Below are 16231 nucleotides of genomic sequence, written 5' to 3'. Positions count from 1 at the left end.
GCATGTATTAGGGGCAGCTAGGTGGTGAAGTGAGCCCTGGAGTCGGGAGGACCTGAGTTCAAATCCAGCCTCCGACACTTGACACACTTACTAGCTGTGTGACCTTGGGCAAGTCACTTAACCCCAATTGCCCTGCCTTCCCCCCTCCAAAAAAAAAAGTTTTTAAAAAAGCATGTATTAACAACTCAGAATGTGTCAGACACCATGCTAGAGGTTACAAATAAATAGTGAGACTGTCCATATCTTTAAGTTTATGTTCTAATAGGGGAAGACAGTGCATCTAAGGATATGGTGGAATGTTGACTAGAGAAAGGAACTTTGTGATTGGAGCCACAGAACACTTCATGAATATGCCGTTTACAAAAGCAACAGTAATATTGATTTGATTTTCATTCAGAGCAAGGAGTGGAAAGTGTATGGGGAGGCTGCCCTGGCCTGTTTGGTAGGGTGAATAGCAAGGTGGCCATGCTGGATGTCTTGATGGGATATGATGTAGGGAGCTAGGCAATCTTTCACTCATTCAGTTGTCAAGCAACACAAGGCAAGCCCAGGGAAGGACTCCCTAAACTCAAAGAAGGAGCAAGTTCAGGAGAACTGGCAGTAGATGCAGTGGAGCAGGTCCAGAGTTATCTTTCCATCCCCTAATCTCTTCTCCCTGATGCTCCCACCAGCCAGGTCCCAAGCATGCTTCCCATCAGGACCTAGCTCTGTCTCTTTCCCTGCCCAGTCCCCAACTTTGCTCTCTCTCTGTCTCTCTGTGTCCATCTCTCTGTCTGTCTGTCTCTGTGTCTCTGTCCCTTGTCTCCCTCTCTTTCTCTGTTTCTGTCTCCCTCTGTCTCTCTCTCTCTTGCTCTCTGTCTGTCTCGACTGAATTCTGTTCCCATCTTTCTGTAGGACAATATAATTTTGTACACAGGTCAGTTGGAGTAAATCCAGTGCTGTTGGGCACTGTGGGCACTTGCAGCTCCGGGAACATGAACCCAGTCTCTGGATATGTCTATGTCCACAGCTGCCTGCTTCCTGACAAACCAGTATCCCTGGTGTCAGAAGCGTGGTGCTGTGTGCTTGTCCACACTCATTGTTTCTCCCCATGAGGAACAGGAAATGGTGTGAAGGTGTGTGTTTATTTGTTTCTCTAAGTACCTCCTTCTGTGTGTGTCCTCCCTCTATACAACTCAGACTCCCTCTAGTGGTCTTCCTGTACCTGGACAGCAAGGTGACAGAAGAGCCAGTAGGAGGGACAGAGGAAGAGGGATAGAGAGCTGGAGGGACAGAGCAAGGTGAAGGAGCCTGGGGAAAAGGGAGGGAAGCAAGTTCTCTGGATAGGTAGGAGAATCTCAGCAAGTTGCAAACCAATTCCAGTGGGTTCATCTAGCAGGACGCCAACTTTGCCCAAGGTGCGATGCTGGCCTCTGGCTACTTTGGCTCTGATCTGGTTAGACCCAGAAACAACTCCTCAGCCCCACTTCCTCATGGGGGAAATTAGAAGGCAGTGTGCCTGGGTTCTGCAAACCCAGCAAGGGAGGGGAGAGTTGCCTCCGGGGACGTCACCCAGCAGACTTCCTCTCTAAGCCACACAGGAAGAAGAAAGGGCCCAGCACCCAGCACCCCTGGCCCATTGCCTCAGCACAGGTCCCAGTAGGGACCCCCAGGGAAGCCTGTCCTGGCCACATTGTGCTGCACCCACTCAGCAGGGGGACCATGGGATCCGGTATCAAGTAAGGCCCAGGCATCTCCCCATAACCCTTAAATATAGTCCAGGGGTAAAGACTTGAACGGAGAGAGCCCTTCTTGTTGAGGTAGGGGGGAAACAGGAAGGGAGGGAACAGATCTGATGATGGGGAGAAGAGTGAGCTGGCTATAGCCTTAAGGAAGAAGAACCGTTCTACTAAAGCCACTTCAAAACCTTTCTGTGCAGCCTCCATCATCTCTGGTCCCCTTCAGCCTGTCTCCAGGTCTGTCTCTATGTAGGCCTCTTTCTCTCTGCTGGCCTGAATTTCTGTGTGTCTCTCTATCTCCCCATCCCTCCTTCCTTTCATGTCTGTCTCTGTCTCTGTCTCTCTATCTCTGTCTCTCCATGTCTTCCTCTTTTTTGTATTTGTGTCTTTCTTTGTTTCTCTGCCTCTACCTCTCCATCTTTCCTCACTTTTGTAGGCTCTTCTGACTGCTATCCTAGGAGGTGACCAGAAGGGATAGATGATGGGGATAAGAGAACCCAGGTATCTTGTGCCTTCCCAGTGCAGTTAATGAGAGGTTCTGTGCATGAGCACAGAAAAAGGCACAAAAACAGAGATTGAAGACACACAGAGACCCAGGGATATGTGCCAACGATCAATCAGCAAGTTCTTATTAATTACCTACTAGGTATGCCAGGCATCTATTAGGTACTAGTATACAAAGAGAAAACAAAACTATCCTTACCTCAAGGAGCTGGCATTCAAAAAGGGAGACAATACACATATGTAGCTATTTATACAAAATAGATTCAAGAGATGCACAACAGCTTAGGTGAACCTGGAAAGGCTTCATACAAAAGATGGCAGGAGCCAAGTCTGGAAGGAAATTAGGCATTCCAGGAGATGGAGGTGGGGAAGAAGGGCATTCCAGGCATGTAGGACAACCTATCCAAAGATATGGAGACAGAGATGGAGCATCATGCGTGAGGAACAAGAAGAATGCCAGTTTGATTGGACTGAAGAGGGAGTCAAGGGGAGGAATGTGTAAGAAGACTGGAAAGGTACCTTGGGCCAGGTTGCAAAGAGCTTTAAATGTCAGACCTTGATCCTCAGGGTTATAAGGGGCCTGTGGAATTTACAAGTATGGAAGGGTGGCCCAATCAGACCTCTGCTTCAGGAAAATCATGTTGGCAGGTTTGTGAAGGCTGAATTGAAGTGAAGAGAGACCTGAGGCAGACCAGTGGGGAGATCATTGAAATAACCAGGCAAGGGGTAATGAGGGTTTGAACTAGCGAGGGGGTTTGTGATTAGAGGAGGACAGATCTAGAAAAAGACCCCGACATATGGACAGGGCCAAGGATTTGAGATTCAGAGCTGAAAGGTCATCTAGCCCAACCCACGCATTTAGCAGGTGAGGAAAGTGAGGTCCCCAGATCTGAATCCTTACTGTTCATAAAATAAGCTTTCTTCCTACACCTGGAAAGTCCGTGTTGTCTCTCCTTCACCCACTGACCTCCTGTCTATCCTACAAAGCCCACCTCAGACGCTGCCTCCTCCATGAACCTTTCCTGATTCTTCTTGTTAATAAGGATTTTTCCCCTTAGCTTGCACTTCAGTCCTTTGTACCTTCAGTCCTTAAAACACTTATCAAGTATTATTTGCACTATCATTGTATGTGAATCATATCTTCCTCCTAGACCTTAAGCCCCATGGGAGTAGGGGCAATGCATTATTTAAACTCTTGTTGACCACCCAGAGCTGTATACAATGCTCTGTATAAAGTCAGCAATTAATAAATGTTTAATGGATTACATTTTGTTTAAAATTGCTCAGGGTCATACTCTTAATAAGTCATAGAGCTGATATGGAAGAAGCACATAATATGTCTGTGATACTTTAAGGTTTACAAAGAGATTTCCACGTGTTATCTCTTCATCCTCACAATAACCTCCATTTTTATAGATAATGATAATAGCTAACATTTACATAATGCTTACTATGTGCCAGGCACTGGGGTAAGCACTTTACAATTGATCCTCCTGACAACCTTTGGAAGTAGATGCTGTTATTATCCTTGCTTTACAGATGAGGAAACTGAGGCAAACAGAGGTTGTGACTTGCCCAGGGTCATAGAGCTAGTACGTGTTTGAGACTGGATTTGAACTCAGGTCTTTCTTCCTGACTTCAGGCCTGGCATGCTATCTATCCACTGCACCCCTTGGCTGCTGATGAGAGAGGTTAAATGATTTGCCAGGCTTAATAAGGGTTCAAACTCAGGACTTCAAACATTCTATCCAGTGTGTTACCCAGAGACCCCTAGATAAGCAGGTGGACACACAGACACACCCCTAGGTACCTGAGTTACTAGAGCCTCAGCCCTCCCCACCTCTCTTTGTTCCCCAGGGAGGATCCGAAGAGCACATTTGCTTGGTTCTTTGAGGCTGCCTACCCCACCTCTCTGCAGGAGGGTAAGTTGAGGGAGTTCCATCTGGTAGGGTCAAGATGAGGATAGAAAAAAAGAGTATAGATGGTGAGGCCCTTGAGTTGAGGCTGGGGGTGGCAACAGGGAAGTCTGGGTTGTTTGGGAGGTCTTGAGCTCACTAACCAACTGTCCCTGCAGCACCCCCCATCTTGCGCCAATTCCCTAAGGATTTCTGTGATCAGGTATGTGCCCATCCCTGCCCCAGAAGCCAGGGCCCCAACCCTACCATCCCCTTCCTCCTCTGTGGGGGCCCCAACCAAGGAGAGGGGTGGGGAGGGGCAATAGAACCCCGATGTCCAGGTCCTGATGGGGGGGTGTAGAGGCCTCTGTGTCCAGGTCTGGACCTTCCCCACCTCCCAAAACCCTGCCCCTGGCCAAGCTCCTTTGCCTCTATTTCCATCCCTAGGAATTAATGCAAACGGTACCCAAGTTCTGTTTCCCTTTCGATTTGGAAAGGTGAGGAGAAATGGAAAGAGATACAGAGAGGGAACACCAGGGCACAGAGCCATGCACAGTCAGAGAGACAGAGATATGGGCAGAGGGAAAGAGCAGGACAAAGGGCCGGTGAGGCTGGAAGGGAGAGAGGAGAGACTGATGGGTGGGATGGATTTGTGCTCTGCTAGAGGGGAGTGGGCCTGGGAGCCTGCATGAGGTGGGTGGAGGCATTGAGTGGCTTTCCCTCCCTCCCCACATTCACCAGGGCAGGCCACAGTCTAGCTGCCCAGCACTTCACCTTTGTCCTAACCGACTTGGCTGGGAGCCGAAGATTTGGCTTCTGCCGCCTGGGGACCAGCGCCAGGAGCTGCCTCTGCATACTCAGGTTGGGGGTGGGGGGAGCAGGGATTGAACATGGGCTGGGGGCCAGCAGGCCTAGGTTGTTCCTAGTTCTGTCACGGATTAGCTGTGCAGCTTGGGTAAGTTCCCATCCGCTCTGTGAGACCCATCTGTCAAAAGCTAGGGGGTGGAGGGGAGCATGCTCAAATGACATACTCTCTAAGGTTCCTTCTAGCTTGGATGTTCTATTCTAGCCCTGTTACCCAGGGGCTGGGATGGAAGGGGGATGGGATCCTGCTCCACCCCAGAGCCAGCTGCCCCTTCTCCCCTCAGTGATCTACCCTGGTTTGAGGTTTTCTACAAACTGCTCAACAGTGTTGGGGACCTGTTAGCCCAGGATCAGGTGAGGCCTCTTTTCCTCTCCCCTCTCTCCCCTACCTTCTTGTCCCCTGCTTCCCTGAGCTCTCCTGCCTCCACTCACAGGTCTCTGAGGCTGAAGAACTTCTCTCTACCTTGTATCTGCATCCAGTACCTGGGCCAGAGGCCCCTTTGGGACTGTCCCTGGTACGTACCCCATTCCGGAATACCTGGGTCTCCACTACTTCAGGATTCCAGCTGGGAGAGGACAGCCTGGTAATCAGCCTCTTGGGATGGACTGGAAAAGTGCATTGACTCCATTCTTCACCCCTACCTTTCAATTTGGATCCTCAGGACCCACAGGAGGGCAAGATAAGAATTACCAGTCACCCCAGCTCCCTTCCTCCTGCACCTGGGACCAACCAACTGGTGAATAGGGAAAGGGCTAGGGTAGGAACTAGTGTCTGGGGGCAGGAAGTGAAGCATCTAGGAAACTGCAGAGAATAGGAGGGACCTCAAGTAGGATCCAGTTACCTATCTTGTCAGGAAAATTGGTGGCAAGATCCAGTGGGGCTCTGGTAGATGTCAAAAGAGGACCTAGTAGGGAATCAAAGTAGGTTTTAAGTATTTTACCACTAGTAGACCTGGTGGAGCCTAATGAGGTATTTTGATGCAAATCTAATGGTATTACCTTGTGAAACTCCACAGGGATGGTATGGAAATTTGTTGGGACTGGTGTGCTTCTTTCAGAAGTTGGTGTTAAAAGCCAGTAGAGATCAAGTGGAGGGCTTGGGTTAGTTTGGAGGGGGGTAGAGAGATCTGATAACAAATGCCAGGAGTAATCAAGAAGGGAGTGGTGAGAAAATTATGGGGAAGCCAGATTCCTTTAGAGATCTGGAAGTCAAGAACCTGCCTGATCTGAAGCCTTGATATCACTCCCCACCCTCAGCTCTCCTGCTTCATTGCTCCAGATTCTGGATGCCTGCCCTCCATCCCAGAAAATGTGAGTTGAGATTCAACCAGGGAGCAAGACGAGGCTGGGCAGGGGTGAGGGCAGGAGCTTGGGCTGGCCAGAGGCAGAGGCTTCTGGCCCAGATGGCACTGCTGCCCCTTATCTATCCAACTGCTTGCAGAGAAACCTGACAGAGCTGGTGGTGGCTGTGGCTTCAGAGAACATCGTGGGCCTCTATAGCTCTCTGCTCAGTGAGCGGAGAGTTCTGCTCACTGCCAGCAAACTCAGCACGGTGAGGTCCAGCTCCATTTCTGCCCTGACCAGGTGTGAAAATGGGAGGAACAGAGACTAGGGTAGTGGGATCCTAAGGACCAGAGGAATAGAAATGAGAATCCAGGGGCTGGGATTATTCAGAAATGGTGGCAGTGGCTCCAAGGGCCCTGAGTCTCTAGGGTGAGAGAAGGAAGGATGAGGATCAAGGCTCCCTTTGGTGGGAAAGGGAACACAAAGGACAGGTTACTGGAGACCAGTGGGAACCTGGGGGCTAGAGGGCCCACAGGCCCAGGAATTAAACGTGGAGGGATAAGAGAATCTCTGAGGATAAGAGAATCTGAATCAGGAATATGAATAAGGGTGCTTGCTCCAGGGGTCCAGGAGTGGGGACAGGTATGAGAGGAAGGAGTATCTATGGATGGGAAATTAACCGTGGAGCTCTAGTGATAGGGAATGAATGTGGAGTGGGAGGAGCCAGAAACACTGGAGAAAGGGACTGGAGGATAGGAGGGCCCGGTGTTGGAGGACCTAGGAGACTGTGGGAGCCTGTATAGTTGGGTGGTGGGCCCTTAACTACTTCTTCTCTTTGGATCTCCATCATTCCCAGCTGACCGCCTGTGTCCATGCATCCTGTGGCTTGCTGTATCCTATGCACTGGGAACATATTCTCATCCCCACACTGCCCCCTCACTTGCTGGACTACTGCTGGTGAGGAGTCAAATGGGGTGTGGAAGCAGGCAGGCCCTGAGCATGGTGACCTCCTGAAGCTAGCTTTCTCTCCCTTCCCTTATCTGATTCATTCTCCCTCTGCCTGCAGTGCCCCCATGCCTTACCTCATTGGTGTCCATACCAGCCTCATTGAGGTGAGTCAGGTTGGCAAACAAAGAAACAGTTGACTCCCTCAACCCCAGAAATTAGAAGGCAACCTGCCTCTCTCCCTTCAGAGGGTGCGGGACAAGGCCCTGGAAGATGTGGTCATCCTGAATGTGGATACAAACACGTTGGAGTCGCCATTCCAGGATGTGGAGACACTGCCCCCAGATGTGGTCAGTCCTCACCTGCCCTGTGACCTCCTTCAAGGCTCCCTATGTCTCTCTTTGACCACTGTTTCCTACCTTCTCTTATCCCACTCCAAGCCTGTCTGGGCACAAGCTAGGGCATACATAGATCACTCTTTTTACAGAGGAGGAGGATGCAAAATGCTCCCAGGGACCCCATCTCCTTGTGTTCCCAGAAAATGAGGCACCATCTAAGAGTTGTGGAAATCGTAGACCAGGAATGTGGAGACCTGAATTCTTGCCCTTCTTTGTTCAGAATTCAGCGTGACCTTGAGTATATTACTGTTCATTCACACCCTAGGTCTTGGCTTCCCCTTCTGCAAAATACGGAGGCTGGATTTGATGAGGGAACTATGGTGTGGCAGGTAGAGCGCTTAACTTTAAATCTTCCTGCCTTAACTTCTTGGGGCCTCTTTCCTCATATGCAAAATGAGGGTTTTGTATTGGAAGATCGCCATGGTCCTTTACAGCTCCAGTCTCCAAAGGTGCCTTTCAGCTTGATGTTCCCAACCCTGTCATTTCCCATTCTGTATAAACCAACCCCTTCCCAGAGACCCTTCAATCTTAAGTCTCCAGCATTATGACATGTTCATGTTCTGGGGGCTGAGTGCCTTATGTGCCTGCCAGAGGGAGGAAGGGGAAGATGCTCCCTCTCAGGCATCCTTGTTCTACCTCTCCCCGGACCAGGTGTCTCTCCTGAGACTAAGGCTAAGAAAAGAAGCTTTGGCTGCTGGTGATGGTGTATCTCGACTCTTCCTGAGGGCCCAAGCTCTGCTTTTTGGTGGCTACAGAGATGCGCTGATCTACAGTCACGTGAGCAGACATCCAGATGCCCAGGCCCTGGGGGAAGGGATTAGACTACTGGGTTTGGGGGGCAGAACTCCTCAGTCACTGAAACCACTAGGGTATGGGCATGGGTGCAGATAGAAAAGGATTCTTGGGTTCTATTACTTAATTTCCTTTTAGTCAGCTCAGCTAGGTGATGGTGATGGGGTGCAATCAAGGTTAGTCCTCTGTGGCTGGGGTGGTGGTCAAAAAGGTGAAAGAAGATGGGAGAGACATCTTAGGGTGCAATGGCCCTGCAGGGACAGCCCATGAAGTTCAGTGAGGAGGCCTTCCTGGCTCAGAAGCCAGGACCTCTACAGGCCTTCAGACAAAGTGCCATCCACCTCCAACTCTTCAAACAGGTATATCCAAGTCAAAGCCACAGGCACTGGGGGGCTGGTGGCCACATGCCAGGGCAGGCCATAAACCTGCCTGACTCTTCCCTCCCCAGTTCATTGACGAGCGCCTGGAGAAGCTGAATTCTGGTGAAGGTTTCTCAGACCTGTTTGAGCAGGAGATCACTAGCAATGGACTGGCCTCAGGTTCGACATTAGGCTCCCAGCCCTGGGGGTTATCCCAGGCCTCTGACTAGGGGTGGGGGGAGGAATGGGGAATAACAGACCAATCTGGAGACCCATAGCTAAAGTCTCTTTCTCCCCCACACCAGGAAGCCATCGATCCTATCAACTCTGGGCAGACAATCTGAAAGTAAGAGCAGTCTCCCCTCCCCTCTCCCTCCCCCCTACACCCCCAGGCCTCAGCTATCTATCCTTCAATCAATTCCTCTAAGACCTAGCCATTCCTTTCCTCCCAGCCCTCTTCCCCATTGCCCCCCCCACTCCCAGCTATGAGCCTCTCCTGTATCCATTTCCAGAAAGGTGGAGGAGCCCTCTTGCACTCTGTGAAAGCCAAAACCCAGCCAGCCGTGAAGAACATGTACCGCTCTGTAAGGACCATCCGGGCAGGAGATGGGAGTAGGGCAGCAGAGACCAGAGCCAAGGGCCAAACTGGGTGGGAGGTGGGGACAGAGAATCTTGGGAAGAGTACAGAGCTGGCAGCTAGAGCTCAGGGGCAGGGAGGCTACCACCGAGGGAGGGGAGGAGCTCACCTGATAGGCCTGGATTTGGGACAGTCTGCTAGTATTCCTGCTAACTAGTCTCAAACCTGGTTCAAGTAGAGAAAGCGTTTCCACAAAGGAAATACAACAAATTTTAAAAAATTATACCGTCTATTGTGTTACATTCTGGCACCCTCTAAATTTTGGTGCTTGGGGCTTTTCTGACCCAGCCCTAGGCAGTGTGGCTTAAAGAACAGTATTGGGTTGGGAACCAGGGAGATCTGGCTGTGTTCAAATCCCACACCTAAGACCCTGGGCAAGTGACTTTACTACTAGTCTCCCCATCTGTAAAACGGGGATGAAACTCTTACTTCCCTGGCTGAGAGGATCAAATGAGGGAATGTAATTCACTTTGCAGACTTTAAAAAGGGCTTCACAAATGGTAGTCATTATTAACCAAGAATCCCCTCCAACCACATCTCATTTCCTCTTTTTCCCATCCCCAGGCCAAGATTGGACTAAAGGAAGTGCAAAATCGGCTAAGGTACAAGGTAAGACAGAGAGAGACTGACTGGGAGTCCTGGAAGTGGAGTTAGGAGGGATTTTTGGCTTAGGAACCTCCCCCCAACCCCCCAGGATAGTGACTCCTTGCTGCAGAGGGGAGGTTCTCTCCGGATCCCAGCCCCTGACACCCGCTCAGAACGTCTTCAACACCGTCTGCCCATCACCCACCACTTTGGCCAGGTAAGGAGCACCCACTTACCCTTATAGGTACCAAATTACCACCTGGGTACATGACCCAAACCCAACACCCACTTTGCACCTTGACTACATGTACCAAATTACCACCTGGACACATGACCAAAACCCAACACCCACTTTGCACCTTGAAGGAGAAAGTCTGGAATTGCTAACCTCCCCACTGTGTCCCTTCCAGTCCAGGCCCTTGCGTCCCCGGAGGTCCCAATCCCAACTTGAGGATGAGGTGCCTCGAGAAGAACAAAGGTAGGTTGGGTTCCTCTGGGGCTGGGATTCCGGATTTGGGACAGGCGGCGAAGTCCTCTCTCCTCCCTTAGGGAACCTCTCTCTGAGCCCAAGGACCCCTGGGGACTAGAGGACTTGGACAGCAACTTCCTGGGCACAGAACTGGACCTGCTTGGGGAGATCCTTGACAATCTCAGCATTGGGATGTCTGGGCCTGGAGAATCCCCCGCTTTGCACCCCAGCCATAGCTTGGACAGCTGCCACTTGGGCCGGGGCAGCTGTTTCAACTTGGTGAGCCCCCTTTTTAGGACCTCCTGCTCACCTCCCTACCCCACTGGACTGTTCACCCTAACTGGGGGGAGGGGTGCCATTGACTCCAGTAGCTCCATCACGTCTCCAGGGCACACACCCAGCTCCCCAAGATATCTGGACTTTTTTCTACCCCCATACAATAATGCATATCGTAGCCATTAGGGATTTTACTGGACACCTAGCTTAACAAGAATCCTCTTATTTCTACCACTTAGTAAATGTGACCTCGGGCAAGTCTTTCAACCTCTCCACACCTGATTCATCTATAAGATGAGATTGGACTAAATGACATCTAGAGCCTTTTTCATTTCCAAGTCTGGTCCCCAACTAGTAGCCCTCCAGTTTTTAGCTTAAAGACCTTTAGCGGAGGGGATCTTACTATCTCCAGGCAGCCCATCCCATGGTAGGGAAATACTGTGAGTTAAGAACTTTGGTTGTACCTCAAGTGCTCCATTAAATCTGCCCAATACAGCCATTCAGCTGATTTTTCTTTACCTTCTCCCCACCAGATACACCTAGAAGAGGAAGAACCTTCAAAGGAACAATTGCTATACTCCTCAGTCCCTACTGCAGCTCTTCCCAGTCATGGATCAGAAGAACCCAGGGTTTCCCAAACCTCTGGGGAGACTGGGGTCCCCCAAGTCCCTTCCCCAAGTCATCAGCCCTTCCTGGCTGAAGAAGAAATTCTAGAGTCGAAGTTGCTGCCCTCTGGGACCCTTGATGTACCTCAGTCCTCCCAAGTCTCGGTGGAGCCTGAGACTCCCACCATCTGTGCAGAATGTAGGCCCCCCAGCCCTGTTTGTATTCCCCAAAACACCGGTAGAGGGGTCCCCCCAGGCCTCAGAGAGAGGGTCTCCATTCAGCCCAGGGTGGCTCAGCTCAAAAAGCAGTTTGAGGGTTAGGGGCAATTCCTCTGGTCAGACCAGGCAGAGGAAAAAAAAATCCAATGACTAATTTAGGTTTTTCCTACCACTCCCATACAATACCAGTTTCACTTGTAGTACCAAGGCCTAGGCCTTGATGTCACCGCCCCCTCCCCAATAAAGCTGTTTGTCCAGTGCCAGTGACCTCCATCCTCACTTCTGGGGGAGGCAGGATTGTTCTATACACATGCCAGACTCTGCTACTTGGCAGCCCTCAGACTTTCCCAGCCAGATTGAGTTAGCTCCCCTAGAAAAACGACATGCAGGAATCAATGAGGAGTCTGGAAATCTGGGTTTGTTTCAGATGTCACCTAGGGACAAAGGGTTTGCAACTGGTAGACATTCGGTTGTGTCCCGACTCTATGATCCCATTTGGGGTTTTCTTGGCAAAGATAATAGTTTGTCATTTCCTTTTCCAGCTCATTTTTACAGATGAAGAAACTAAGGCAAACAGGGTTAAATGACTTGCCCAGGGTCACACAGCTAGTAAATGTCTGAAGTCAAATTTGGAACTCAGAAAGATGAGTCATCTTGACTGCAGGCCACCACTTTGTGCACTATGGCTCCCCCTAGCAGCTAGCTGGTAGATAAGCTAGTCTTTTAGATCTGAGGAAACCAAGACCCATCTTCCAGCAAGTAGTAAGATAGCAGGGATCTGAGCCCTAGTCCAAACTGAATGGGTTGGTGTAGTGAGCTAGACTGGGAGCCAGGAAGACATAGGTTCAGACGACCAATAGCTAAGCTATTTCACAGGTACAGCAACTGAGTACGTGAACCCGTCTCCTCATCTGTAAAATGAATGTTAACACCTTTGGCATCTATTCCATGGGGTTGTGGGTAGGCTTCGTTGAGATCGTGTGGGTACAGCATTCTGCAAACTTTTAAAAGCACCAGAGAAATGACTATTACTCTTCCCCCCTAGCTATGGTACCCCCTCGAGAGTCACCCATAAGTGGGAATGGCACTGGCTCTAGATTTAGAATCGCTGTAAAGCATTAAACCCTGGTTTGCTTTCATTAGTAAAAGAATCAGGGTTTAGAGCAGAAAGGGGCCTTTGCAAATCAGGTGAGCTAGGGTGTGTGCTTGGAAAAACTTATTACTATCCGCCATTATCCCCCAGCGCATCAGCCCCATACCCCAACCACTACTCGACCAAGTACTGGGTTTGACCTTATGACCATCTTTATAAAAAATACAAATCAAGCAGCCTCTCCCAGGAACAGTTCTAGGGAACTGGAGGTAGTGGCGAAGGAAAGGGAGAGGAAGTTTCAGTGAAAGGAGGTGGGGGAGGTTTTTCAGAAGGGGCGGAAGACTTTTCCAAGCACCTTCTTTTCAGTTCAAATGCCTATTATTATTCACCCAGAGGGGAAGATTAGTCCTGAGAGAGTTAAGTGGCCACAGGGAGAGTGGAATGTTAATCAAATGGCCTGGGGAGGGGGAAGGGGTGCTCCATTTCAGTGCCCACCAAAGTCTCTGCCCCTCCCCACAAAGGGGGCCCAAACCTTTTGCACCCACCCTAACCCCAGCAGGACACCCAGCCCTACGCCTTGTTCTTCGAGTCCTGGGGACCTGGGGCTGCTTCAGTCACGTGGGACAACTGAAAGGCAAGGAGACCAGGGTTGAAAGGCAGAAGCAGGCCACCAGGGGAGAGGGCCAGGTGGCCACCACAGCTAGGGTCAGGAAAAGGAGAAGTAGTAGCCGCCAGTCCCAGGCCAGTGTCCACAGACCAAAGGCAGGAGTCCACAGCAGGCTTGGTGGTGCAGTGAAGGTGACCATGGCCAGCAGCTCAGCCAGCACCCTCCTACCCACTCCCTGCCAGTCCCTAGCATCTGTTACTCCAGATGCTTCCTGAAGTAGATTGTCAAAGTGATTGAGTGCCCAATGGCAGGCAGGTCCAAAAGCAGAAATGGGGTATGGGGTTACGTGCAGGAAGAGGGGGGATGCAGTGCTCAGATGAGCCGCTCCTCGGGGGGAAGCTTCAGGTTGGGGGGTGGTGGAGCCCGGGCACCCACCTGCTCTTCGCTGCTGGGCCGGTAGGTGCCCTCTGTCTGGCGTTTCTCACGAAGCTTGCGGCCCAGCAGGACCAGTGCCACTACCAGGAGGAGGATACCCAGGACTGAGAATACAGTGATGATGGCAGTGACTGCACCCTGGGACTGGGGGAAAGAGGGGAGTCACCGACTGAGAAGGCATGCATGGATCTTCCTTCATTCCCCTCCCCACATATCTACACACACCCCTCCATTTGCCACACATGGAGCTTCTATGTAAAAAGGGTCAGGTTGGAAAGGACATTATAACATTGAACCATTCGATCTGCCAAGGAACATCAAGTCCCACCCCACTCCCATTCTACTCTACAGATGGGGAGATAGAGGCCAAAAGAGAATTTGGGTCAAGGTCATAGAGTGACTAAAATCCTGCTTCCCCTCATCATATATTACTAGGGAAACCATTCCCCCTCCCCCAAACTCACCAGGGCCCCACTGGCTGGTGGTGCTGTGGAAGGGGTAGTAGTGTTGTTTTCATACCCAGCGTTGCCAGTATCTAAGGGAGAAAAGGAATCAAGGGGGAAGGAATGGGTTCCTGCAGTCACAAACAAAACTTAACACCATTGCCCCCTCCCTCTCCCCCCTCAGGCCATATCAACCCCAGGCTGTGGGCATGGCCTTTACTACTTACTTAGACCAGGAGTGCCTGACTCACCTAAGTCCCCCTCCCCCAGGCTCCCGAAACTGGTAGAATGATTAGAGCCACTCCCCAAGAAGGCTCCAGCTAGCTGAGGATCCCAGAATACCTGTGTCCAGTTCATGAGCAGAAACTAGATTTCCCCCTACCCAGTTTCCTTGGCTCTTGTCCCCCTTCAAGCTCCACCCCTTTTCCTTTAAGGGACTTTGCCGGGATACAGTATGGGTCAGAGAGAACCCAGAAGGACAAAACCTAATCCAACCCCTGACCCTCTTCCCCAAACTCTGGCATACTATTCTCCTAGCTCTGAATACCTTCCCCCTCCTCACCCCAGGTATCCTGGCATCCTGCCCTAACCCATTCTCGGGACACAAGTTCTAAGACTTTTCCCAGGAGGAGATCCAAATATCCTGGCTTCCAGCTGGTTTCTCCAACCTAAACTTATCCTTCCTGGGATCCCCAGCTAGGACTACCTCCCTGCTCTCCAGGCATCCCGTAGAGATTCCCCACCCCCCAAACAAAAGATCTATGTCCTTGGGCTCCAGTTCTAACTGTATATCCTGAAAGTTATCCCCCTAGAATCCTACCTCTAATCTGTCCCCCTTCAATCAGGGCTGAGGACCTAAGCACCCTGGCCCTCACCTCTGACCAGGGATATAAGAAAGCCAGGCACCAATACCTTGAAGTTACTTACTCTGGGCCAAGGTGGGCTGGGGGTTCAATAGTTGCAGGCTCAGTGCCAAGCACAGGCCCAGGCCAGGGCTGCTCGCCATGGGCCCCTGGGGAACCGAACCAGGCCTATGCCTCAGCTGACCTGGCTCCCGAACTCCGGTGGCTATTGCATCTCAGGCTACTGTGAAGGGGAAAGGAGAGGGGAAGAAAGGAGAGAGCCCAAGATCCAGGAGGGGGAGGGGAAGGGGAGGGACAGACCCAGGAGCCCTGCAGGGCAGGTGCCCCGAGCCCAGAAGGAACTCAGGAGTCCCGCCTCCCAGCTCCCCCATCCGCTTTTCCCAGCTTGGAATTAAAGATTAACCTAGCTTGGCCCGGAAGAAGGTCTGGGGTCGAAGAGGGAAGCTGAAGGAAGGGAAGAGTTGGGGCTGAACTGCCCCACCCCCTACCTGGCGCCAGCTTTCAGCTCTGGTCCCCAGCCTGGCAGTCAGTCCTTCGGTCCCTCAGTCTTCTCCGGCCGGCTCCACCCGCTCACGTGACCCGGAAAGTTTAGTCACTCACCTGGGAGGGGGAGCGCACTTCCTGTCTGTGCACCTGAGCCCCAGGTAAGGCGGCTGGGCTAAGTTGGACACACCTGTAACAGAGGACACACACCTGTAAGGTGGAATGACTGTACTGGGGTATATAACCCTGTAACAGAGGATACATCTGTAATGGGAAACATCTGTTAAGGAGACATACTGGTGGGAGTGGGGCCACATCTGTAATGGGACACACATCTGTAGGGAGAATCATGCCTGTAGCAGGGAGACATATATCTATTAGGAAGCATACACCTGTAATGGGGGATTAGACCCATGGGGGAATACATCTGTGATGAGAAACACGGGTAAAAATATGTTTTGGAGAGATGTGGACTTGTATTGGGAGAATACACACCTTTAATGGAGTCAAAACATAATGAGGGGCACACTACTGTAACTTAATAGGTACACACCTGGTGAGGGGACATACTTTAAATGGAGAGACAAATTTTTAGGAAAGACACATTTGTAAAAGGGGTTACACCTGTTGGGAAGGACAAACCTGTAAAGGGACCACAAAACTGTCATAGGAGTCACATCTTTTAGGGGGACTCCTATTGGAGAAATAAACACTGTTTGGGAAATCATACACCTGTGATGGAGGAAGCAAAAACCAT

The 16231-nt window shown here is 50.9% G+C and overlaps 2 protein-coding genes across 6 annotated transcripts; one reads left to right on the top strand and one right to left on the bottom strand.

Moving 5' to 3' along the window:
- The first annotated feature begins 1607 nt into the window (after nt 1–1607).
- Nucleotides 1608–11813, top strand: DENND1C (DENN domain containing 1C). 3 transcript variants are annotated; one of them, XM_036769109.1, is made up of 23 exons: nt 1608–1718; nt 4080–4144; nt 4297–4340; nt 4565–4614; nt 4859–4978; nt 5308–5335; nt 5416–5496; nt 5644–5718; nt 6239–6292; nt 6423–6533; nt 7122–7222; nt 7332–7377; nt 7459–7560; nt 8260–8385; nt 8658–8759; nt 8849–8939; nt 9065–9105; nt 9272–9343; nt 9961–10005; nt 10091–10198; nt 10392–10459; nt 10531–10729; nt 11260–11813. In XM_036769109.1, exons 1-23 carry the CDS (start codon nt 1702–1704, stop codon nt 11650–11652), a joined length of 2139 nt encoding a protein of 712 aa, XP_036625004.1. In that variant the 5' UTR covers nt 1608–1701; the 3' UTR covers nt 11653–11813. The 3 variants fall into 3 exon arrangements, with proteins under 3 accessions (XP_036625004.1, XP_036624998.1, XP_036625009.1); XM_036769103.1 differs by having other exon boundaries at nt 5266–5335; XM_036769114.1 differs by lacking the exon at nt 1608–1718 and having other exon boundaries at nt 4091–4144; nt 4297–4722; nt 5266–5335.
- A 1033-nt stretch (nt 11814–12846) lies between these two features.
- On the bottom strand, nt 12847–15552 carry CRB3 (crumbs cell polarity complex component 3). Of its 3 annotated transcripts, XM_036755543.1 has the most exons (5): nt 15480–15552; nt 15056–15214; nt 14150–14220; nt 13686–13829; nt 12847–13270 (listed from the first exon to the last, which is right to left on the bottom strand). In XM_036755543.1, exons 2-5 carry the CDS (start codon nt 15132–15134, stop codon nt 13214–13216), a joined length of 351 nt encoding a protein of 116 aa, XP_036611438.1. In that variant the 5' UTR covers nt 15135–15214; nt 15480–15552; the 3' UTR covers nt 12847–13213. The 3 variants fall into 3 exon arrangements, with proteins under 3 accessions (XP_036611438.1, XP_036611432.1, XP_036611435.1); XM_036755537.1 differs by having other exon boundaries at nt 12847–13829; XM_036755540.1 differs by lacking the exon at nt 15480–15552 and having other exon boundaries at nt 12847–13829; nt 15056–15316.
- Between the last annotated feature and the right edge of the window lie 679 nt (nt 15553–16231).

Source organism: Trichosurus vulpecula, chromosome 1 (genome assembly GCF_011100635.1).
Source record: "Trichosurus vulpecula isolate mTriVul1 chromosome 1, mTriVul1.pri, whole genome shotgun sequence".
In the NCBI taxonomy this organism is placed as follows: domain Eukaryota; kingdom Metazoa; phylum Chordata; class Mammalia; order Diprotodontia; family Phalangeridae; genus Trichosurus; species Trichosurus vulpecula.
The sequence above is the reverse complement of the archived record's forward strand: the minus strand, read 5'-3'. Positions and strand labels throughout refer to the sequence as shown.